Source organism: Lucilia cuprina, chromosome 5, assembly GCF_022045245.1.
Source record: "Lucilia cuprina isolate Lc7/37 chromosome 5, ASM2204524v1, whole genome shotgun sequence".
Lineage (NCBI taxonomy): Eukaryota > Metazoa > Arthropoda > Insecta > Diptera > Calliphoridae > Lucilia > Lucilia cuprina.
Genome location: NC_060953.1, coordinates 59,890,886 through 59,918,741, shown reverse-complemented (window position 1 = coordinate 59,918,741; position 27,856 = coordinate 59,890,886). Strand labels below are relative to the sequence as shown.

Genomic DNA, 27,856 nt, shown 5'->3' with positions numbered 1-27,856 from the left:
GAGCACATACTTTTTTTACTTTTATCAACGAATAGTCTATATATATATATGTATATTAATCCTGTGATTTTCTTTTCCTCTTTATTTTAGCACATGGTGCAGGCTAGTGTTGCGCCATATCCAGGCGCACCGACTGGCTATCCACCAGCAGCGGCTCAAGTACAAGCAACTACAGATGGTTTAACCATGTCTGTGGGTACTGTCAAAAATGATACTCTAGCACAGATTAAATCTGAAGGTTCAGCTGCTGCAGCCGCCGCCGCTGCTGCTGCTGTAGCTGCTAATAATACAGGTGCCAATAATACAAATGCTGCTGGTATGGCTGCTACAAACGCTGCCGCTCAAATGTATTTGCAACAGAAAAAGGTAAGTGTCTGCTTGAATTATTTTACTTCTTCATTTTTTTTTATTTTAATTTTTCATTTGTTAACAAAAATTTATAATTTTTCACCATTTTTTTGTTGTTGTTTGTTATTTTAATATTTATTTTTATATTAAAAAACTGTATAAACCTTTACATATATACAAACATATATCTATTCTTTATACAAACATACAAATATTTAATAATACAAAAGGTATCGGAAATGGTTTATGTCATACAGTTGTATATAAATTTCTCGTTTTTGGGTTACAAAAATTTATTGTGTTTTTCTGTTTTAATAAAAAAATAAATAAAAAAAAATTGAGGATGGCATGTTTTTTATTAAACAAAAAAAAAAGAGTCTGCATATCTCGTCATATATATATATATTTTTTAGCATATAAAATCAATCAATATTTACATTTGTCTATATAGAAAACTATTTTATTTATTTATGTTGTATTTCCTTTTATATATTATTTTTCGTTATTTTAGTATTTATGGAAAATGGTGTATTTTCTTTTAGACTGACTTTTTGTCATAATTCCATTAAATTTATTTATATTTTATTTAAATGCTTTTTTAAAATTCACTCACATACTCACTCATTTATTAAAAGTATTTATGTATGTTTATGCGAGGGGAGTAATCTAAAGTTCCTTAGAAATATTTCTCTTAGGTTTGAGTTTTAAACTGTTTTTATAGTGTATAACATAAAACACCTAGTTTGCACTTTTCTTGTCTAGTGTGCTATTTAAAACCAATTTTATACATATGGAAATAATTCAGATGGATCATTTAATCGCTAAAACAGCATTTCAAGATTTTTACGGAACATTAGCTCAGGAGATCGATTAGTCAAGAGATCAAAGAGGTCGATATATAAAAAGATCGATAATTTAACCAACCAACATTAAATAGTAGATTCAAATATTACGAGAACGATTCATCAAGAAATTTTTTAGATTAATGGATTAGTAGATACAGATATTGATATATCAAGAGATTGATGAATGAAGATATTGATAGATCAAGAGATCGGTTTATCAATAGATAGCTAGTTCAAGAGTTCAATAGTTTAAAATAAGTCAAGAAAGCGATAGATAAAGAAATTGATAGATAAGGATATCAATAACTGAAGAAATCGATAGATCAAGAGATCAGCAGATCAATGAATTGATAGATCATCAGATCGAATGACCAAGAGACCGTTAGATCAAGAGATATGTAAAGAGGTTGATAGTTCAATAGATACATAAAACAAGAAATCAGTAGATCAAGATAATATCTTGAATATCTTGAAGATATAGATATATCCAGAGATCGATAGATGGAAATATCGATAGATCAAGGTGTTGATATTACGATTTCAAGCTAAACAAGATATCAAATATCAAGACTCGATAGATCAAAACGTCAATTAATCTAGAAAAATGGAATAAAAGATCGAAGAGTAAAGATATCAATAGATTATGATATTGATCAAGCAGGAGATCGGCAGATAAAGAGAGACGGGTAGATAGATACATAGATAGATAGATAGATAGATAGATAGATAGATAGATAGATAGATAGATAGATAGATAGATTTTTTCACTAAAAACTCGATTTTTTATTAAAAAAAAAGTATGCTAAATGTAACATCGAATTTTTATTAAAAATTTCATTAATTTAAATCTAGATTTGTTATGAAAAAATTCAATACAAAGCCAACTTTCAACAACAAACGGGTTTAAAATAAATTTATAAAATTAAATTAAATAAAAACAGGATTTAAGGATAAACAATGATTAAAAAATACTAATTATCTCAAACTTTAATAATCATCAGTTGTTTTATTTTTGTTTTTTTTTGTGCAAACTCTGCTCACTCTATCATTTATCACCACAATTTATCTAAAGTTGTCAATATTAAATAGGTTTTTAATAAAATTTAATAGTCTCGTTTAATTTATTATCAATGCGTTTTATTTTATGTTAATATTTCAATTAAAAACAATTTTAACTTAATTTAATTTTTAGTTAAATTTTTAAAACAACCCAACAAATAAAAATCCCCTGTCAAAAAAATAAGAACGAAATCATTGTTTTTAACTATAATTGTAATTAAATCCTTCTCACACACACACACACACACACACATACGAACATCCTTAATAAATAGCAAAACGGTCTTTCTCTTTCTCTCTCTCTCCCGCAAAACCCCTCCCTTCAATAAAAAACTGATTCCAACATACACCTACACGTTTTTTTATTACATTTTAAACATGTGTTAGTTAATGAAAACAAGCAGTTGTTGTGTTGATATGTATGTATTTGTGTATTAAAAACAAAAAGAACAAATTTGTTAAACAATTTTTTTTGCAAATTATTTATCAATTCCATAATAAAACTATCTGCATGTTTTACAAAATGAAAGTTACAAACGTAAAAAAAACACTTAAAAATTCTGCCAATAAATTGGAAAAAAGTTTAAATTAAAAAAATAAAATATTTTTTTAATTATTTATAATTAATGTAAAATATTTGTCTATATATTTATTACGGTTCATGTTGTTTTTGTATTACATAAAATTGCAAACAATAAAATTGTATTTGGAGAAAGAAAAGCATTGTATAAAACTGAAATTTTTTAGCTTTTAAGAATGAATGTTGAAAAATAATAATGAAAGATTTCTGTTAGCTTAACATACATACATATATTATAAAAATTATTTAATAATTTAATTACAAAATGCATATTTCTGGTATTTATCTAATTTTTAATAAATTTTTGTAATAATTATTTGAAAAATAAATGAAAACAATTTTAATTCAAATTTTAAATTTTTTTAATAAAAAACAAATTTAAAATTTGTTTTTTTTTTTGGAAATTATTTTAATAAATTTAGCTTGAACATAATTAAAATTATTTCATTTATTTTTATAAATATTTTTTATTTAAATCCCCTTAACGTGTGTGTATTCTTTTGAACAATTATTGTTTGTGTAATGTACTTATTATAATCGTAGAAATAAATTTGAAAAAGTTGATTTATGTTAATTTAGATATGGGAAAATACCTGCTTTTGTCGAAAGTTTGAGAGGCGAGTAAATTTATAGCAATCTTAAATATAATGACCTATAGATCAAGATATCGACAGAACAAGAGAACGATAGATCAAGAGATTGAAAGATCAAAAGATCTACAGGTCAATAGATTGACACATCAGGTGATCGACAGATCAAGAGCCCGACAGATCAAGAGGCCGACTGATCAAGAGAACGACAGTTCAAGAGATTGAAAGATCAAGAGAAAGACAGAACAAGAGATCAAGAGATCGACAAATCAAGAGATCGACAGATCAAGAGATCGACAGATCAAGAGATCGACAGATCAAGAGATCGACAGATCAGGATATCTACAGATCAAGATATCGACAGATCAAGAGATCGACTAATTAAAAGATCGATAGACCAAGAGATTGACAGATTAAAGTCGACAAATCTAGAGATCGTGAGATCAGTAGATCGACAAATCAAAAGATCGATAGCACAAATCGATAGTTAAAAAGATCAATACATCAAAACATTGTAGATCAAAATATCGCTTGATCAAGAGATCGAAACAACTTTAAAATCTGTATTGATAGCACAATATATCAAGAATCAAGAGACCAATAGATCAATCATGAGATAGTATAACAGATAAGCAGAGTAATGTATCAGTTAACCTGTAGATCGGTGAATAATTGGAATGATAAATAGATCGATAAATAAAAGATGTGAAAGTTCGACAGATAAGCTGATAAGAATTAAATCGATAGATCTAGAGACATACAATTTTAAACCTTAAAAAGTTTTACTAATATTAAATTAGACAAAGGAAATAACATTGAGAATTCCATTTTTTCTAGAGTTGAAAGTCATTATCCACTTTCAAGCCTTCCAGCTTTCTGTCGGTAGTTGAAGTCCAGGAGTAAAATACTTTACATGTTTATTCGTACATTAGGGCTTAACAATAATCTGTTCTATCAACAGAAAGGACAGCTACGGTTTTCAAATTGAATCTCCTTTTTTCATTTCTTATAGGCTTTGATGGATTTTGCTCTTTTACTCCCTTTACTGAAAGAATTAGGTATGAACAATCCTCGGTATATCTGGAACTTTTTATCAAATAAATTTACTCTCTATATCGCACACTTTTGATCATGTTAATAAAAATTAGTACTGAGAATTTTCAAACTGATAAAACTTCTGCAAATAGCTAAGATAACTATTTATTAAAATTTCTTTAATTTTATAATTTCAAGAAATCTTCCCCCTCCATTACTCCTCTAGATTGTTAAGTGAAAATAATGTAAATTTTAGTTTCTTCAATAATTTATAATGTTTTAATGCATTCAATGTTTTAACTTAAGGCTGCATATATAAATTTTAAACAAATTAAAAAAAAAACAGTTTTTAGCATCTCATCATTTCTATCTACTATTTACATATATAGAGCTTTTTTACAGATAAAAATTATTAATCAAACAAACACCTGTGGTTGAGGTTGAGCATGTCTAAGTGTAACTCCTTTCATTTTATTTACAAACTAAATACTACTAGAACAACAAATTATTTAACTATATTAATTTTTCATTTAGAACTTGGAAATGTTGTTTAATTTTTTACTCATTCTTTCTTTGTATGTAACATTTAATGAACGAATATAAAAAAGTATGATGGTAAATTGCTAAAAAAAACAAATTTATTTAATAATTCTTATAACTAAAATAGTTGAAAAAAATTGTTAACATTTATTTAGTTACGGAAACAAACAATGGCATGTGGCAAGTGATTCTAAGAAAAAAATGTATAAAGAAAATAAAATTCTTTTAGTAATTTTTTTATATATTTATATAAACAAAAAAATCTGCATTCCTAAATAAAATTATTAATAATAATGTTGGTGTTGGTTCGAAAATATACAATCTTTAAAAAACACACATTTTTATGTTGCAACAAAAAAGTATTAGAAACCATAAAACTTAAATTGAATATAAACTAAATAAAAAATAATCTCTACTCCGCAAACTTTTGTCATAGAATAATCTGGCAACAACACACAATGCATTACAATACGTGAATGGTGGCAACAATAACAATTTATCCGCAAATCCACAAACAGCTCAAGGTATTGCCGGAAATGTTGCTGCTGTTGCTGCAACAACTACAACAGTTCCAGCAACTGTCACAACAGTATTAGGTTTAAATTCACAACATCAACAACAACAACACCAGCAACAGCAACAAACTGTTACACCTCATACAGCTGCCTCAATGAATGGCCTAAATCTGGCAACAGCAACAACAAATAGTTTAACAAATGGCACCGTTATCGGTAACAGTGGAGTAGGAGGTGGCGGAGGCTTAATAGTAGACAATAAAAGACTACAACAAAGCCTGCAACAAAATCAAAATCATTTTCATCATCATAATACAAACATCAACAGCCATCACCACCACCAACACCACAATCATCAGCAGCAACAGCATCATCATACGAATAATACCCACCAACAGCAGCAACAACTGCCGCACCATCATCATCTTCAGTGCAAACCATCGCAACAACAACAACAGCAGCAGCTGCAACAGCAACAAAATAATGTCAGCCTAGTGAGTGTTGTGAAACAAATACTAAAATATAATTCTGTCCTTTTTTTGTAATTTCTCCTTTTTTCGAACAAAAATTTCCAATTATTTTGCATTTCCTTAGTAACGTAACGAATGAAATGCAATTTTGCATTTTTAGTTCTTAATTAGTTTCGGTGTTTTACATTTATCTGTCCCTGTGTGTTTTTCCTGCCTGGAGAATTTTCGTTTTTTTTTTCTGTTTAAGTTTTGTTAGCAACTGTAGGATGGTATGCAAGAAATCGACATTTTCCAATACAAAATTATTAAAAAGTTTCTAGTTTGCAATTAAGGCATTTTTTAGTCGACAGCTGTGTGGGATGAAATAGCATATTCTGGAGAAATAAAACTAGATTCGTAGGACCATTTTTTCGTTAAATATTGAATGGAGTCTGATCGGAAACAGATTACTCAGTTCGAAACTGAACTAAAACTCGCTCACTTGTATTATTTACAACAACCCACCTTGATCTTGAATAAAGTTTGAATCTACTAAACCGGCACAAAATCTTTTTTCTGACTTTTAAACTCAATAAAATTTTTAATATATATCTTAAAAAATTTTATTGGCAATATACCTAAACTAGCCACGAAGCTGTAATATATGGTTCAAAGGACCATTTTATGTCCTCCCATTAAAATTATAGTTTTACTTTAAAACTGCCATTAATAATTAAATTAAAATATTCTTCAAATTAGAATTATCCAGTAAAATTTCGTTAATGGCCTGTTCTTTTCAATGACTATCGGCTGCATTACTTTTAGGTACTCTTATAATGACTTACATATAATCAGATATGTAAGTAAATTTTGCCGATTTGTTAAACATTTTTTTTAAACTGTTTTATAATATGTGAGCAATGTTTTCGTTTCTAAAACAAACCAACTTCTTAACTCCTTATCTGTAAGTACTTATTTAAGTAATAATTTATAAGCGTGCTTGGTATGTACTTGCCTCCAATGAAGTGTAGCATTTTAACTCTTTACTTTTCAATGCAAGTTTTTGCTGGGTAATTATAAATTTGACAGCCTGGGGTCAAAATGTTCGTATATTCAGCTCGAAGGGCCATTTTCAGCCATCTGTTGACACTTTGAAATTATGTGTAATTAAATTCTTTTAGATTATTGTAGTAAATAGAATTGTGGTCCTTTCAAGAGATATAATTATTTCTCTAATTTTTTCAAAAACAAAAACAATTTTCGATAAACTGATAAATTTTCGAATTAAGTATTTACTTCAAAAGACCAACATATCTTATAGAGTCCGCTTAGTGTAAAAGGGATACTTAAACATTAGTTGCAAAGGACCATTTATGTTCGTGTGACATTTGGTTCTTGCAAGAATTTCTTAAATTTATTTAAATTTTTTTTTTGAAGTAGTATTTAAATAAGTTAATATTCCTTGCGGTACGAAGGACCATTTATTCTAAATTTCAAAAAATTCTGCTATTTCATCCAAACATCTGTCTAAAAGAAACTTCAATACATGTATATAAACTAATGTTTAACTATAAACATTCTGTCAAAATCTATAACAAATTGCTTCTTTATTAAATTTCATTTAATAATCATTTCAACTTTTTCTATAAATTGTTATTATATTCAATAATATAAACATATTTTTATGAATTTTTAGTTTAGACCAGCACTTTTTCTTACAATGAAAGCAAATATAAAACTTAAATAAAAAAAATACATTTAAATTTCATGTGTCTATTAAACGAGTAGATAAAATTGAAAACATTTATAAAAACTTTCTAATTATTTTCAATAAAATTTGGTAAATTAAAACATTTTCTTTCATTTCAAATTAGGTTTAAAAAAATATAAATGTCTATTATATACATATGTATATATTTGCATATATAGTTTATACGTTTTTGTTTGTGTATAAAAAAAAATAAATAAACTACTATGATTTGAATGTTTTTAATTTAGAAAACTATAACGAAAATTAACAAATGTTTGGAAAATATATGAAAATGATATAATAAAAATTATTATAATCAAAAGCATTGCATGCTGTCAATTATATTTTTATGATTGTTTAATTGTAAATATCAAAAAATAAATATATTTAAATAGAAGTAAAAATTAGTTGAAATATGGAAAATATTTTTATATTTTCTCTAGAAATACTTAAAATATAAATTTATCGAAAAATTTATATAAAAATGAAATTTATCAAAGATTTTATAGAAAACTTCACATAAAACATGATTTTTTGGGAATTTTTATAAAAAAGGGAAAATTTGCGAAAATTTTTATACAGAAATAAAATACATTGAATTTTTGTTGAAAAAATGTTTTTTTTAATATTTTCTCTAGAAAGAAATATTTTTTTAAATTTAGTTTATAAAGAATATTTATTGAAAATTTTCTTTAAATAGAATATTTTTCTCAAACATTTTAATAAAAAAAAATTTGCCAAAAACAATAAAAAGGAAATTTTATATAAAAAAGAAAATTTATTGAAAATTAAAAAACAAAACTTGAAGAAACATTTTGTAATATTCTTTCTAGAAATAATAATTTTTAAATCTATTTTTTAGAAAGGAAATTTATGGAACATTTTCTTTTAAATGAAATTTATCAAATATTTAAAAAAAAAAAATTAAACATTTTCTATAAAAAATTTCTTAAAAATTTTAATAAAAAAGAAAATTTCTCAAATATTTTAATGGAAATTTATCAAAAACTATAGAAGAAAATTGCAAAGAAAAATTTATTAAAAATTTAAAAGAAAAAAAAATTGGAATTTTTTCTAATATATATTTTTAATTTTATTAAACATTTGCAATTAAATTAAATTTAAAAATTTATCGAAAACTTTATATTAAAATAAAATTTGTAAAACAATTATATAAAAGGAACATTTTTCAATATTTCTATTATTTTTTTAGAAATTTCCTTCCTAAAGAAAACTTTCTCAAAATTTGAAAAGTTTTTAAATATTTTTCCAAAAAAAAATAGAATATTTTCTTTAAAAAGAAAATTTATTAAATATTTTCTAAAAAAAATTGTACATATTTTTATGTAAATACAACTATTCAAAAACTACATTTTTTAAAAAATTCCAAAAAAAACATTTTTGCCTATATTTCTTAATTTATGGTTTTCAAAAATTAAAAACATTTTTTATCTTAAAAGCAATTTTATTGAATAATTTCTATAAAAATGAATTTTATTGAAAATTTAAAAAAAAAAAATATTAAAAATTTTCTCTGAAAAGCAATTTTATTGAATATTTTCTTTAATTGAATTGAATATTTTCTCTAATTGAAATTGAATATTTTCTCTAATTGAAATTTCTTTTTTTATTAAAAATTTTCTATAAAAATAATACAGAATGAAAATTTTCTTTAAAAAGAATTGAAAATTTCCCATAAAAATATTAAGGAATATTTTTTCTTATAAAATGATAATTTATTCAAAATTGTTTATGCGATTTTATTGTAAATTTTCTCTAAATAAAAATTTATTGAAAATTTTCATTTAAAAACAATTTTATTAAAAATTTCTTTAAAAATAAAATTTATTTACTTTCTAAAAAAAGAACATTTACTAAAAATATTCTTTAAAAAAAATAATAATACTAAAAATTTTATACAAAAAAATGATTTTTTTTTTGTTTTTTTTATAGAAAATTTATTGAAATTTTCCAAAAAATTGATTTTTTGTCTATATAGTAATATTTTCCAAATTTTCTTAAAAAGTCAATCGAAGCCAACAATATTTCGTTTAACTACATTATCTTTTACTATAATAAAACTAGCAGCCATTATAATTATCTAAACCTTTATGAATAAAAACTTTTAACTTCCCCAAAAATATAAAGACATATATCACCGCCCGGTCCCTCTTCTATGTTTTAAAAGAATAATAAATATCCAAAAATATGTTGCTGGTATTTGTTGTATTGTTCTTAAATAGCACCCTTAAAGTATGCTTCAAAAATATTTTGCAAATTAATAAAACAACTACAAACATGGATTTTAAGTGCGATTGTTTGTGTACAAATATTGTTATTGTTTTAAGTACAACAACATATTTTTCGTTTTTAGCCTCAAGATAAAACTTTGTATATTTGAAAAGAGACACAAGTTTTATAAACATAATATATGTATGTAAGTACATACAAATATATACAACAGCTAATACCATTTACAGCAAAACTACAACATATAAATAATCTCAATAAATCGTAACACCCTCACAAAACATAATAGTCTCGTACACAAGTCTTTTGAGACTGGTGTAAAAGATAAAAAGTACATTAAAAATGGAAAGAGAAAGCTGAAGGGAATGTTTGAAATTTTACTTGTTTTTCTTTAAAAATATTTTCAGTTTATTAGATTTAAAGAATCGGGTCGGGCTGGGGAATTGAGGTCAAAAAATGAATCCTAAGTTAAGGTAGAATCTTTGTAAAATGTTATATATGTCACGGGACTAAAGTACCTAAACATAAAGAGTGCCACTGTATCACACTTTCCACCCTGTGTTAGATTTATGGTTGCAAGAATGTGTGTAGTAGAGGGTTGACTTTATTTATAATCTTACAATAACATTTTTATGTTTCTTAAATATAATTTCTATTATTTATTTATATATTTAGCTTTTATCCTTCAATATTTATGTTTATTGTATGTGTGTTCAAGTATTTTTTTGTTTAACTCGTTAAGAGTCACTTTTGCAACACACATTCTTATTGTCTATGTGACATTAACAGTGTGTAAAAGTGGAAGGAGGATTCTTTAAACACTATACAGATGTTTCCTATAACGACCTTTGTGTTTAGGACAGTGGTCGGCATAAAAAGCCCACAAAGTTTGCAATTGCGAAACCAGAAATAGGTTTCACTAGCTTCTTATACATAGATTACAACTAATTTAAGTTTTGTATGCTGATTTTAAAATTACATGTCGATATTCTCTTTGTGCCGATCACCATTTCAGGTGTGTGCGTTATTTAACCAACACAGGTTTCCTTGTCTTTGCTTTTTCTTTGCTCTTACTCTGTTCTACTTATGTTTACCTCTGGATATACGCATACTTAATAACTACTTACAGATACATGTGTAAACAAAATATTTTTACATTAATGTCATATTTTTTTGCTGTTCTTCTATACTATTCTTCTACTTTTTGTAATAAGTGTTTTTGACATTAAAAGAAGTGTACAAATATAATAAAATATTATGTTTGATGTCACTGAAAGTTAAAGTACCTGACCCCACAGACAATATTCTTGAATTGATAGAATTACTCAAAATCTTTAACACAACCTCTTTAACGGTTAAGTACTGAAACAGCAAGCAAATATTTGGGTTTTGATGTAATGGTAATCTGGTTTTAATTGTTTAATTAATATTTTATTATCTTAAATTTGTCTCTCTTTTCAATATTTAAATTAATTTGGCCAACTTGAATACATCACTTCGGGTTTGCATACATCTCTACAAATCTTTCCGTAAAGAGACTCAGGAATCAAAATTCTTAATCAGTTTTATTCAGAGACCTTATTATTCTTCTTTAGCTCCTTAGGTTCCTTACTACCAAATATCATCCACTCTTTATTTCCTTAATTCGCAAAAAAAGTGTTATCCTTAGTTGTAGAATATCCTTTCATCTTCTTTTGGAAATTTGTTAATTTGTAGTTAAAATACCCGACTTGGTGTTCAGTAACTGATTTTTAAATTTATGAAACTTTGGCAGATTCTGAGCTCCCTTTGGTGCTCTTATTTCTCACTTATTGTCATTTAATACCTATATATCAATGATCATAAATAAGAGTTGATTACAGCCAGTCCCTTCGTTAATAAACTTAGTGATCAACAACAGTTATGTTGGTAAATAATGGCGATAAATGATCAGCCCACCATGGGTTTTGATCACCATCTTTACAATCACAAATGTGTTTCTCTGCTTTCTTTACTATTTCGCAGTCTGCAAGGTCATAAGACCTTAGGATCTTGGTTATAAATGTATGTCGGTACGATATATTCATTGATTATAGATTCATGTCTCCCTCTCATGTCTCAATTAATTTTTGACAGTTAACATGATCTTTGGGAGATGATTAATGATCATTATACCACATTGTCTCTTTAGATGAGTGTTAAACAAATTAGTAAATGATCACAGTAAATGAGCAGCTCACAATGGGTTTAGATCTTCATAATCATCGTCTTCATAATCACGGACGTCTGTTATCGTGCGACCAACGATCGGTTGTGGCTTGTTACTAACTCGATTTCTGTATTTTCTAAAGAAAATGTTTTTTTTTTTAATTGTTTAATATAAGTTTTTTTTTCGAATTAACTTACATTTATATATAAAATATCACTGCCAAAACTGTGGTTAATTTATATACTTAATTAAGTTTATGTCATTTGCAGATATTATGTTTTTGGTCTAATTAACCCTAAAAAGAGAAGAGGAGACTAAAAGCCTTCTTTGTAAATCTACCATAAGAAAAAAATCCTTCGTAAATGTTGCATCTAACTATATCCCGCCCTGCCTTCCAAAGGTTAAATTGTTATGGTTATTTACACCATAAATTTTCCATTTATATTTGTTAGTTAAATTATACAATTTTATTTTACTCTTTAATTTCATTTTATAATCATATATTCCTTTATACCTTGATTTATTTTTCAATTTCTATATATACAAATGAATATAAATAATTCTAATCAAATTATTAGCATTGGTTTTTATTTGAACTCTTATGTACTTGACAAAAGAAAAACTATTTTGTTTATTTTTACCAAATAAAAATTAAATTAAAATTTTATTAACTATTGGAATAGTTAAATAGTAAAACCACAACAAATAAATTTTTATATTTATTCAATATATTTTATGGAATTTATTAAACACACCAAATATAAAACAAAAATAAATTTATAATTATTAATAATAAATGAATTGGTAAATGTACCCAGCAAAAACTAACATTACCATATGAGAGGTTAAAATGCTAAAACGTATTCAGTTTATGTAGCTTTTCAAGCAAGATGAGTAAGGAATTAGAACACATTATTAGTAGGAACTTATAACACTACTTCTATGTTCTTGTATCAGTAATTACAATTGAAAGTCATTACCTAGTTTTTGAAAATGATGTATATTTACATTTGAAAATGTCATGGTTTAAGTTAACATTTTTCCTGGCAACTAATATTATTTTCCTTTAACGTTTCCCTATCCTAGTCTAACTTCTTAGCATAGCTTTTTGTAATTGCAAATTTTTCACTGGCCATTACTTTCTTAAATAAATTAGAATAAAATAACATTTTCTTTACTAACTGCTTTTATATAATTTTTACGTTACGACAATGTTGTTGAATTGTAAATCCAGTTGCAAAAAAATAAAATTCCCTTAGTGTAATTGTTTTGAAATCTCTGTGGATTGTCTATTTTCTATCTATTGTAATCCTTTTTATAACAGTATTATTTTCGCTCTTCGTTCAAATTATACAATTGTAATGGCGTTTCATTTGTTCTTTTCTCATAATTTTTAACGACGTAAATATTAAATTGCAACTTTAGATAAATAACGAAACTTGGATAGTGAAAGAGAGATATAAAATAACAAAATAATTTAACATTTATTACAAAAAAAAAAAGATGATTTTCATAGTTTAAGACCCTGCAGCATGAGAGCACAACTATTTCTCTCTTTCTCTGTAACAGAGGAAATTTTTTGTTGAACATGTTCTCTCTTTTTAACAGAAACTAAATTTTCTTTAGATTAATTTTCTTTTTGTTCAACAGAATTTTCCATAAAAAATTTTCTGTCTGTTTTAGAGCGTCAACCTTTTCACTCTTTTTAACAAAGAAGACATTTTCTTTAGAAAATTGCCTCAATTTATCATACACTGAGTTTTTTTTACGTAAATGTGTTCTATGTTGAAATAAATCAACTCTCTCTCTCTCTAAACAGTAAATTTTCCCTCCGTTAGTAAGATTCGGACCCTAGTTTAACACACTGCAGCATAAGAGCACATTATTTCCAAACATTCCTCTCTCTACAACAATGTCACAATTTTTATTAGAACAAGTTCTCTCTTTTAAACGGAAATATAATTTTCTTAAGATAACATTTTTTTCTGCTTAACCATAATTTTCTATAGATCTCTCTGCCTTTCAGAGACTACATTTTCACTCTCTTCTAGTCTAGACTAGTCAATTGACTACTCTGTGAACTAATCCGTTAACTAGTCTAAAGACTGTTGACTTATGTCTATGGGCTATTCTATTGACTAGTCTATGGACTAGTCTGACTAATATATGGTCTAGTCTATAGATCAGTCTAGTGACCGGTACATGAACTAGTGTATTGTCTAGTCTATAGACATGTTATTGAATTGGTGATTAGTTGATGAACTAGTTTATAAACTAATCTATTAACTACTTTATGGACTATTCAATTGACCTATCTACTCACTAACAAACAGTCAAATTATCTCCTGACTTACAAAAAAATACAAGTTTTATTCGTAAAAGTATATTTTTCTTAAAAAGCTTACATTTCTTCTATAAATGAGTTTCCTTTTCTTTTCTTAAAAATTCTTCTCAATCTTAAATTTTTGTTCACTATTTACACACATTTCTTTAGTGTAAACTTCGTTAGGAACTACAATATTGATTTAGAAGTAATTGTTTGTTTTACTTTGCTTTCACTTTAAAAATCTTAAGATACTTAAAACAAAACAAACAACCGTAGGAAAATGAAATATAATAAAGAAAAATAAACTTTACAATAAAATAGTTTAACGTTTTTGATAACAACAGCATTATTATAAAAAAATACGTACATATTTTTTAAACCATTATTTCAAAAAAATACTTATTTCTACACCAATGAAAAACAAAGAAAGAAGGAAAGATTTCCGTGTACATTTTAAACTAAATAAATCCCTGAAGGTTTAACATTCATATCCCCCACTCGAGTGGTAGCTGTTAAAAAAGATTTTTATATTTTTCTTAAAATTTGCAATATGTCTGCATAAGTATATAAATTGTTATTAAAAAATTTTTTATATAAATAACTTAAAATCTCTAAAGAAATGTCGTTAATATTTATTTTTTTCTGGAAGGAAGAAATAAAGAAAATTTTAAAAGAAATATTTACCTTTAAAAGATTTATTACTTATTTTATTACACACTGTCTTAATGTTTAAAAGCAGGAGCAGCAGCAGTAGCAGCCTTAAGTATGAAGTGGTGTTTAGTAGTGACCTTTATAAATACTGTCACACCTTAAGTTTAAATTTCTGGGTACTTACAACAATTCATTTTTAATGTGTCTTCTAAAACGAAAAAAAAAAATCGTTTTTGCTGTGTGACCTTTTTTGTTGAAATGCGTTGTTGCTAAACGTTTTCCATTCGTTTTTGTGTTAATATTTTTAACATCCCTACAGTATGCTTTAAAATGTTTTATTATCGTCATTGTTAAAGGTAGGCTATACTTTTTGTCAAGAAGAAAGTGAAAGCAACAAAATTAATTTTATTAATGTGACATTTTGTTTTTTTTTTTCTTTCTCGCAATACCTTATAAATTCCAGCACAGTTTGATATTTATAAGCTGTATTTTCTACTTTTAATATTTATATTGAAATCTTTAGAAAACATTATTTTAATAAGATTTATTAAGTAAGTAATGAAATTTGAGTGATTTTAAGTCATATTTATGGAATTTTGTAATATATCAAAGTTTTGTATATTTTATAGATTTAAAAAAGGTATATTTAAGTACTCAACGAAAACCTATAAGAATCACTATAAAATTATACATAATAAAACTCTAAGAATAGTATTTTCCAGAAAGAAGCCTTAAGATAGACTTTGACATTTATGTTATTATGTTTTATAAATGTAAAGCCTAAAATTTTGCAACATTTTTTGTATTACAAATATTTAAATTATTTTTTGACAATGTTCCTTTCGAAACACTTTAAAATTCTATGTTTTTTAAATGTAAAACCTAAAATTAGGCAACATCTTTTTGTATTCCAAATAATTAAATTTTTTGTTTACAATATACTTTTCGAAACATTTTAAAATTCTTATGTTTACTTAAACCTTTTAATAATTTAAAATTACTTCATCTCAATAACCCTTAAAAAAGTTGTTTTACATTTATCCTCTTATTACAAATAGGTCATCAATTAAGTATTTAAAGATTTTAATGTTATTTTCATGTTTACTCTAAGGTTTAACTTTATATTTTCAAACATTAAAGTGTTTAAATACTTTTGCGTTTAATTAATAATTCAACAGTTGAATAAGCAGGCTTTATGTAAAAGCCAAAAACTGTTATTTACATTAAATGTTTATAAAATAATTAACACACCTTGGGCGTTAAGATTGTAGTGAATAATAAATTCGATAATTTACTTTAACATTAATTAGATATTCTGCTTAAATTTAATTATTAAGCAAAAAACTAACCTAAGAGTAGACTATGGAAAATAACTGTAAAATTATTCTCCTTGTTTGTGATAGAAAATTTTGTTTTGTTTTATAGAGAATTAACTTTCTACAAATATTTTTGTTCTCTGTACAAATGGGGATGTAATTTTCTATAGGAAATTTTGTTTTTGTTTAAGAGAGGCGGAATTCTTTTCAAGAGAAGTGTGATCAAGGGAGGCTCTATACAATGAATTATATCTGTACAAGACTTACACTATTTTCTTTAGAAGATTGTGTCTCCCTTTGAGAGAGACTCAAGTAAAAAGAGTTGTCCCTGTTAAAGAGAAGCTGTTTGTTCTTTAAAATATTCTGTCCAAAAGAAAGTGAATTTTATTTAGAAAATTATGTTCGTGAAATCCTAGCTTAGAGAGAAACTGAATCTATTGTCTCTAGAAAATTGTTTCTCTTTTTAAGAAACTCAAAAAGAGTTGTCATTGCTCAAGAGAGGCTGTCTTTTCATTAAAAGATTCTGTCCAAGAGAAACTGAATTTCGATTTGAAAAATATGTTCATGAGTTACTGAATTCTCTTTATAAAATTCTGATACAGAAATTTTCTTTTTAATGAAACTAAACGTTCTAAAAAAATTTATTTTTATTTTTATCTTTAAAAGATGCCGTATTCTATTAAGAATATTATGTTTAAGAGAGAAAATTGATATAAATTCTTCTTGATAATTTGAATTTTTTTTATTAGAGGCTGTCATTTCTTTAGAAGTTTCTGTTCAAAAAAAGACTTAATTTTATTTAGAAAATTATATGCAAAGAGACTTACTTAACTTTCTATAAGAAAATTGTATTTGACAGGGACTGAAGAAAATTTTGTCTATTTTTAAGAGAGACTTAAATTTCTAGAAGAAATGTTGTCCCTGTTCAATAGAGGCCAAATTTTCCTTAAAAGATTCGGTTAAAAAAAGTAAATTTTCTTTGAAAAATTATGTTCTAAAGAGACTCTATTCAAAAATTTGTCTCTATTTAAGAGTAACAAATGTCTTCAAGAAAAAGCCAATTTTCTTTAGAAAATGTTTACTGTGTTCAGGAGGAAATAAATGTGTCTGTTAAAAAGAAACCATTTTAATTTTCTATCGATATTGATCTGTTTTTAATAACCTTTATTTTAATTTTTGTTGCCTGCATTTAGGCTTTATATTAAACTTAATTGTTATGCATAACCGTAAATTACTTTTTAATCTAGAAAAATATTCAATTTTCATTTAAACAAATCTTTACATTTAATTGTAAAATTACGTTTATAATCCTTTTCTAACCTACATACTACCACAAAATATTTTTTGAAATAAAATTGTATTTAAAATACTTGTTTAATAAGCGCCCATACGTATGCAATTGTAAAAACACATAATACGAAAAAAAAAATGCAAAATATTCTAAAGTACTGCAAGAATATTAAAATTGTAAACACACATACATACAATTGGGAATATAATCAGTGCCGCCAACGTAGTATATAAAATTTGTTGTGTCAGTATTGCCACAACTGCATTAAAAATAATATTAGACATGAAACGAAAAAAAAAATAAATAAACATAGAAATGAGAATAGGTAGTAGTGTAATAAAAAAAACTCATACACAAATTTGAAAATTATATTCGGCGAAAACTAAACAACAGCTTTTGTGGGATTTAAACTAGAGAAGAAAAAAACTACAACTAAAATACACAATCGAACACTTGCACTTGTTTCTACATACAAACATACATATGTATGTATGTGTATATATTGTTATACAACAATAATTGTGCCACTGTCATTACAAATTTTCCTTTTACATAAACTTAAACACATACACTCGCTCACACATATACAGACACATACTGACACCTAAACTAATACTGTCATATATTTTGAGTTTTGTAGATTTTTTCATTTAATTGAGTGTATAAAATGCGACATTTTACCACTTGTTATGGCAAATACTCTTTCATATTGTGCATAAATTCAATGAAAACTTATATTAACTCACACACACATACATACAAATACAAATGAAAATATTACAAAAAGCCCCTGTTACATACATCCATACATAACATATGCTGGTTGGGAGTATTGTTACTGTTTCCATATGAATTTTATACATATTATAAAAAACTACTTTAATTTAACAGGAAATGAAACGTAACGCATGGAAAACACAGCAACAACACATGCAGTGTGTTGATGAAATTTTAAACAAAAATGTCAAAAACATTTTTAAGTGCTAACAAAATATTGATGCTGTTACTTTAGTACAACCATTTGCTAAGGATCAAATAACATGTAGGTATCTTGTACAATAAAGTTTAAAAAAAAACTTTTTTGAATGTTTTTTTTTTTAATGGAGAAGAAAATGTAAGCCGCACGTCTTATGACAGTCATTAAACGAATATGTGGAGTTAAAATAAATATAAATAAGCTAAACGCTTTTGTTTTCTTTAAAAAACAAGAATTTTACCTGTAAGTTTTCTATACAGTATTTTAGAGAAAATGTCAAAAAGAAACATAATTTTTTATAGCATTTTCTTAATTTCTAAATTAAGAAAACATTTAATTAAAAATCACAGAAAAAATTATCGGTAGTTTATTTTCAATTAACATGTTTTAATTTTCTCTATTTTTTATTTAAACAAATTTTTATTTGTTTTAATTATCTCGTTTTTTGAAACTGTAACCCAATTTGTACCGAAATTTTCAACTTCATCGATATATCTCAATAATCAAATTTTCACTGTACCTCCCTAATGTACACGTATAAATTAGTAAGTGTACATAACAAATAATTGAGCCAAAAACATACAGACAGACACACACCACACACAAATGAAATAATTTTACTAACTCACTACTACTATTATTTTCTATACTTTAAGCTTATTTTACTCTCAACATTTTTCATTAACTCACACGCGTGTTATCCAAACACTCATACATACATAAGATACACATGAATAGACACGTTTAGTAATACTTTCTATCCAATATTATAAATGGAGTTTTTCTACCGTTATTTGTTATCTTATCTAATATCGTAAATTTATATATGTATGTATATAAACAACAACACACATCTAAAGATAACAGAACAGAAAAAAACAATATATGAACTTCATGGAACACATCCATACATTGAATGAATTAGAATGGTATCTAAAATAATGTGAGTCTTGCAGAGTCGATTTTGATATGAGAGTCTGTTTTTATTTTTTTACAAATTTGGTAATTGATATCATCATTTTGGTTATAGGTGCAAAACTTGCTTGATACAATTATTTTGATAATTAAAACTGATTTTCAGTTTTTTCTGTGATAGACTAAATTTTCCTTAGAATTTGCTGCATTTTTTATAAAATTTTACTCTCTTCAAGTGAGTCTCACAATCTTCTATACAAAATTTTGTATGTCTTCAAGAGAGACTATAGAAATGATCTCTGTTAAAGTAATGTTGAATTTTCTGTAGAAAATTTTTGTTTCTACTTAAGAAAGGCTCAATATTCCATTGAAAATGTTGTCTTTATTTTAGAGAGACGCAATACTCAATAGAATAGAGTAAATTTTAGAAGTAGGGAAAATGTAATCTGTAAAATTTGTCTGACTCAATTATCTATAAATTATTCTCTATTGAAAAATGAATAAATATTCGATTAAAAATGTTGTCTTTTTTAATGAGACTCAATTATCAAAAGAAATACTCTCGTTAAAGAGAGACTCATTTTTGTATAGAAAATTTTCTCTCTATTTAAAAGCAACTCAATTTTATGTTGAAAATTGTATCTCTGTTAAAGAGAGAGAGAGAGTCTAAAAGAAATTATATCTCTGTTAAAAATACTTTCGATTTTACATAGAAGGTATGTCGCTATTAAAAACAGATTATATCTCTCTATTCAAAATTTTTCAATTTATGTAGAAAATTGTTTCCCTTTCTTGTTTAGTCGTACTTGATTATCAATTATCTATAACAAATTAGTTTTCTGTTGAAAAGAGAAATTTTCTATTGAAAATGTTGTGTTTAATTTAGAGAGAATTAATAGAAATTATTTCTATGTTAAAGAGACTCTCCATTTTTCTTTAGTAAATTTTGTGTTGTTTTAAAAGAGACTAAAATTTCTATAGAAATTTAAACTTTTCTTTATTAAAGATAATGTTTTCTTTAGAAAAAAAGAAAACGAAGATATTGAAATTTTTATTTACAATATTTTACCTCTTAAAGATAGATTAATCTGTATATAGAAATTCCACAAACAGAGTCTGAAGATTCTATAGAAAATTTGGGTTTGTCTCAAGAGATCCTAAATATTTGATACACAATTCTTTTCTTTTTAAATTTTATCTTTTTGAGAGAATAACAGTTTTTAATAAAAAAATTTTTCTCTAGGTAACATAAAATTAATCTGCTATAGAAAAATTTTTTTCTCCCTCTTTAATATCGACATGATTTTATACATAAATTTCTTTCACCTCTAAAATAGACTAAATTTCCAGAGAATTAGGTCTCAGTCTGTCATTGAGAGTAAAAGTTATTCGTTTGTTAACAATATTTTTCAGCTGCATGTCAAGGTAAAATCAATATTAGGAAAAACTTTTGACTTTTTCTGTCAATTTAGCATTTTCATAGAAAGCAACAAAATATATAAACAAATTTTTTAAATATTCCTTGATAATACTTGTGAAATGATCAAGAAGTTAACATTCGTACTTCTTCTTGCAAATACAAATTTTAATTCATATTTCAACACGCGATGAAGAAATAAATAGTAATAAAATTAAAAGGATTGTTACAAATTAAGATTAAACTAAGAGGATTCAAAGTAAAAGTGTAGAAAACCTTTAAGTAAAGTTTAAAGAGATATTCAATATATTCATTTTCATTCCTAATCCTTGATAGAGTAACTCGGATAGTACTCCGACTAAAGAGTGTATAGGCCAGATTGTAGTTACTTAAAATATTATTTTCTTAAATTTCCTCATTCCTTTAGACCCGACTGTCTTGTCTCGTACCCTCTATAAAATACGGCCATGTAGATTTATGTAAATTTCTGTATATTTATTTGAATTAAAAACGACAACAAAACTTAATGTTAAATAAACATGGCATGGCAAATAAAAACAATCAACAACAACTGCAACTGAAAAACAAATATACAAACAAATTTTTGTTAAATGTTTTTAAACACTTTAACACAACTGTATTTATTAAAATAAGTCTAACTTTAAAGGAAAACGTATGTATGTATGAACTATAAGTTCTCAAGTTGTAAACTAAAACAAGGGGGATGGATGAAAAAAAGCCTCCCACCTGCTCTTTAAGGCGCAAAAATGTGTTGGTATTCCTATAAAAACGGTGTTATTTTTTTATTGTAGTGGAAACCATAAAAATGGCATTTAGTAGTTGTTTGTGTATGTGTGTGTGTTTGTGTTAGTTTGACTGAAGTTTTTCTCAACAACCGGAACAACAGAAAACGGAAAAAGAGAGAAACTTTGCATTTAAAAATTTTACAGGCAATTAAACGTTGCTTAACTTAGGGTGTGTGTGTGTGTGTAGGGAAGGAGTATAGTTGTGGCAGCCGGTATTAACACATGCTAAAGCCAAAATAATAAAAAATACTTATTGATGGCTTAACTGCTGCTGCTGCAGCAACCACTGTTGTTAGACCATAGCCCACTCAATACTTTAAACTTTCTATTGTTATTTGTAGTTTAGGTCAAGGTTAGGGTCACTTATGGTTTTCTGCTTTGGTATTGTTGTGGGTTTTAGTTAAAGTATTTTTACATGTTTTTTCTCCATGTTGTTTATTATTGTTAGCGTGTTAATGAGTTGGTGTTTTTTTAATGAAAAAGTTAGCGAGTTGTTGGTAATCCTTGTTTGCTGTTTATAAACGCAGCCAGTGAGCATGCAATTATGGTTGATAACTGCCAAGGCGGAGGGTGGGTAAGCATCAGAGGCGGTAAGCGTGATAGTAAAAAACATGTTAATAAATTGCAAATTTTCTAATTTGTTAAACATGCATGGCGTATGATTATTATTTAATTCAATTAAATATTTAGTATACGCCTAATGGTTTATAGATTTTTGTTTCTATATAATTAGCAAGTTAATGGTTAAATAATTATTTCCTTTGTTAAATATTGTTTTAATAAAATACTAATTAATTATTTTTTTATGTATTTAAAACAACGTGTGCTCAGGTTTGTGTATAAATTATACATACATATGTATGTATGTACCTACGTATGTGATTAAGTGTGTTTCTGTCAAGTAGGCTTTTAATGAAAATTGATTTTATATAACAATATAGATTGAATTGGTTAATTATGACATTATTTGTGTAAATGTTTTTAAGTAAATAACATAATATTTATTCCTAAATTCTTATTAAATTTCAATTGCTTTGATATTTGTTGTTTTTTATGAAAAAGTAATGTAATTTTAATGTATAATTTTTAAGATAACTTTTTTTCAATAAAGTTTCTTTTTAAAGAAAATTCTAAATAAATATATTCAATAAATATAAAATTCTAAATAAATATAAAATTTTCAATAAATTTTCTTTTTATAGAAATTTTTTATAAATTTTCTTTTTATAGAAACCTATTGTTCTAATTATAGATTTTTTTATAAATAATTTTCAAAAAATGCTCTTTTTAAATCGAATTTTCAAAAATTTTCTTATTATAAAACATTATTAAAGAATTTTCTTTTTATAGACAAATTTCAATAAATTTTCTCTTTAAAGAAAATTTTTAATAAATTTTCTCTTTAAAGAAAATTTTCAATAAATTTTCTACCTATGGAAAATTTTCAATTAATTTGCTTTTGAAGATAATAATTTTAATAAATCATAGAAAATTTTCCATAAATTTTCTTTTTACAGCAAATTAAAAAAATTTATTTTTAAATATAATTTTCAAAAAATGCTCTTTTGAAATAAAACTTTCAAAGATTTTCTAATATTTTTTTTTAGAAAAATTTTAAATAATTTTCTTTTTATAGAAAATTTTCCTTAAATTTTAATTTTTTAGAAAATTTTCCTTAAATTTTAATTTTATAGAAAATTTTGAATAAATTTTCATTTTACACAAAATTTTCTTTTTATAAAAAATTTAAATTTTTGTTTAGACAAATTTAAATTTTTGTTTAGACAAATTTTCATCTTATGAAAAACGTTCATTAAATTTTCTTTTTATGAAAAATGTTCAATAAATTTTCTTTTTATGTAAAAGTTTTAATAAATTTTCTTTTGATAGAAAAATTTTAATAAATTTTGTTTTGAAAACACGAATTTTCGATAATTTTTATATAAAGTTTTCGATAAATTTTTTTATAGAATATTTTCAATAATTTTTTATCGAAAATTTTTCTCAGATTACTTTTCCATTTAGACGTATTATTAACACCAAAATATTTCCTTACCACTCATACGCCTCAATTTCCCCCAAAAGTATTTTTAATTTAATTTCAAATTTAAAATAAATTAAAAAAAAATTTTAAATTGTTATTAACTATAAAAGGCAACAATTGTCCCTTTTCAAAAGAAAATAAAGAATTCCAAAAATACTTTATTCTAAAACATTACTATGAAAAATTCATAAAAAATAAAAATAAAACAACCCAAAATTGAACACAAAATAGATAATGAGATTTTCTCAACATTTGTGAATATAGATTTTTGCTAAAAACAAATCATCATATAAATACAAACAACCGAAAGAAAAGAAAACAAAAAATGGTTTAAACCAAAAAAAAAAATGATGCTTCATACTAAACAAATTGTAATCAGTAAAGAATGGTCAGAAAAAAAGATAGAATACAACAGAAAATCAACATTTTTATAGACAACAAAAAATAATCGTTAAGAATATAAAAAAAAACAGCAGCAACAACAAAAACAAAACACCCCAAAAGCAAAAAGAAAGAAAATATTTAGAGTAAAGTTTTTTAAATAGAGAAAAAAAATATAAAAATCCATAAAACAGATGACATTCTATTGTATACTTCGATATAAGTATGTTTGTATATATTTGGGTTTTTTCCTGTTTTTTTTTTTGGAACACATGTATTGTAAAAAACAAGTCAACAGGAAAAAATCACAATATCAAAAAAAAAAGAAACGAGGAAATACACAACATCAACAATATAAAGAAAATGAGAAAACTAAATACAGTAGTAACATCAAATAAAAATGAGATGAGAGTTTTAAACGTGTTTTGAATTTTTTAACAAAGCAGTAAGAAAACAACATCAACATCATCATTGTTCGCATAATACATTTATACTTACACTTGTACAAGTCAAAATAGTGAGAGAAAGAGAAAAGAAAAACAAATAATAATTTAACAAAATAGTAGACACATACACAAAAACGTATAGATATTTACACATACATATAAATGGAAGCGAGTTTATACAGTAAAAAACTTATAGTTGGACTTTGTTATTGCTATTTTTCAAATTGTAATACGAAAATTTATAATATGGTTATGACATAGTTTATTGTAACCCAATTTGTACCGAAATTTTCAACTTCATCGATATATCTCAATAATCAAATTTTCACTGTACCTCCCTAATGTACACGTATAAATTAGTAAGTGTACATAACAAATAATTGAGCCAAAAACATACAGACAGACACACACCACACACAAATGAAATATATTACTAACTCACTACTACTATTATTTTCTATACTTTAAGCTTATTTTACTCTCAACATTTTTCATTAACTCACACGCGTGTTATCCAAACACTCATACATACATAAGATACACATGAATAGACACGTTTAGTAATACTTTCTATCCAATATTATAAATGGAGTTTTTCTACCGTTATTTGTTATCTTATCTAATATCGTAAATTTATATATGTATGTATATAAACAACAACACACATCTAAAGATAACAGAACAGAAAAAAACAATATATGAACTTCATGGAACACATCCATACATTGAATGAATTAGAATGGTATCTAAAATAATGTGAGTCTTGCAGAGTCGATTTTGATATGAGAGTCTGTCCCAATGTCAAAATGTTAGTTTCAAAAAGTCAGAACCTTTAGATCTAATCAGTATGCAAAATTTATTTTGATGTTTTTCAATATTTATTGATTCAAAGTGTCCATAGTGCTTTTATCACTTTTCTTATTATATTTTTTCTTTAAAAAGCAGCTCATCTAATTTTGTTCTGGAGTTTTTCTTAACCCACACAGAGAGCGTTCTTCAAGATCAAAACAGAGGTGGAAAGTTGAAGCTCGTTTTTTCCTTTAATTTAACGCCGATTTTACTTCGTGGTAGAGTGTGTTTGAGTTCATTCTAAAAATGCTTAACTTAACACAGTAGATCCTTGTGGCCACTAAAATAAGCCTCTTAAGATTTATGCTTTTCGAACCCCAATTCGTCCCCTAGATGCTGTTGCCGAAACTACAAACGCCATCTCAGTAATGTGGTTGGTCTCTTATAAGTTCCAGGAATGAACTGGAGTGAGTCTTAAGACGATGAGCATATTTACACTGCTTCCTCAAGAGTTTGACTCAAGGACGAATCCCATTGAAACTGGTTGAAATCATTACATTATTTCACCTTAATATAACTGCAGATTTACAGGAAAGAAATAAATCACTTGTAAACACAAATATCACGATTAAATTCTGCATAAATACCTTTAATGTAGACATCAAACCCTCTGCCAAAATTTTAAAGGACAGGTCCATACTTTCCCTTGTCCCATATTATAACCTCTCTTAAAGAAAATATATTTTTTTGACAACCAATTGTGTGCATCCTTTTGATTATTTGCCTCTACAAATATGAAACCATGCTATTGTTCATATGTATGTGTGTGCTTCTATATATGTAATCTATGTGTTTCTGTTACAAAATAAATGTTGTGTTAAATATTTTGTTATTTTTTATATTTTATTTATATATACATACATACATATATATTTGCTATTGTGTTCATGCCAAAACTCATAATATTGGCTGTGCAACCTTTAAGGTGGTTGGTTATAATACACATACATACAAGATGATCTGCAGTTCGGGGTAAACGTTACACGTTACAAAAGTTACATGTCAAATGAATAGTCAATTATTACAAAGAGATATTATCACTCTAAAATATAAAAATTGTTGTCAACTAAATACAAAATACCAAAATAACTAGCCAAAAGCGACACCTTGACTACTTTAAAAACTACTGGGTTTACATACATGTTTATGTGTATACTTCCATTTATAAATTCCTATTTGTATAGGGTTTTTCCTTTCAATATCTGTATTTATTTAATATTTATATGAGTGTGTGTATAAGCCTTTATACATGAACAAAGTCATATGTATTACATAAGTACATACAACCATACTCGTGTAATAATATTTTCGTAACGTTACAATCAAGTGTAAAATTACATTGATCATAAAATTTTATTTATATTTCTTTTTACATTTGTTTGTATGTGTGAGTGTGTGATTGTTATTCATTCAATGTTATCAAAGTTAAATTCTGTAAAGAAAATATGTTTTTTTTTATATTTCGATTTTGTATTTGCGTTTCACCTATCATGAACATAAAAATATGATAAAATTATTAATGGAATTGTTATAAAATATATACTTTAAGCGGGTATTTGTTAAAAATAAAAGGTTTTATTTATACAAAACGTTTAACAGATAAACTTATATTTGACATAATTGTTAAACTTTATGCTGTTACAAATGATCTTGTTTAAGACATTAACGTCTTAAGCCTGATTTTGTTTTAAAATTTTTATGAAACTTTTCATTTATTGTCAAATAGCAAATCTGTACAAAGGTACATTTGACGACAATTTTCTATTCTCATTCCTCTTAATAACATAAAACAAAAAATATGAGTCATTATGCAAAAACCTAATCCTTAAACTCATAAACACTCCTTATTTTTCTGCAGAAAAAAATAAACTAAATATTTAACTTATATACCTTTATAATCAAAAACATTGGCAAACTTTAATTTGTTATCAAGTAAATTAATGTATGTTTGTGTCTCCTTTTGTCCAAGTGTCAACATTTTCATTTACCCACAGAAAAAAAAACTGAACTTACACATTTCTACAGTTAGTAAAACTATAAAAAATGTCCTTAGGGATTTCATACAACATTATAGAAAACCCATTAAAAAGTCTGTAATAGCAACCCAGCCCCTACCTCTTTTATATCTTTAGCCTTTTGCCAATACAATTATGCAGAGAACGGCAATCACAAACAACAGAGGCCTCAAGTAATTCATAAAAACTATTAATCTTTAAACAAAAATTACAGTTCATAATCCATTAATAAAACTTTATCTTGTTCTCTTTGTACCTATCATTGCCTTAAAGA

General features: G+C 25.5%; 1 protein-coding gene across 16 annotated transcripts in view; it reads left to right on the top strand.

Moving 5' to 3' along the window:
* LOC111679859 (homeobox protein 5) overlaps nt 1-27,856 on the top strand; it is a 278,845-nt gene that overhangs the window by 165,577 nt on the left and 85,412 nt on the right. For 15 of the 16 annotated variants that reach the window (XM_046951593.1, XM_046951594.1, XM_046951603.1 and 12 more), the window contains 2 exons: nt 91-366; nt 5,434-6,006. In XM_046951593.1, the coding sequence (XP_046807549.1) occupies nt 91-366; nt 5,434-6,006 (849 nt within the window). The remainder of the gene's footprint in view (nt 1-90; nt 367-5,433; nt 6,007-27,856) is intronic. The other variant, XM_046951605.1, reaches the window with a different exon arrangement.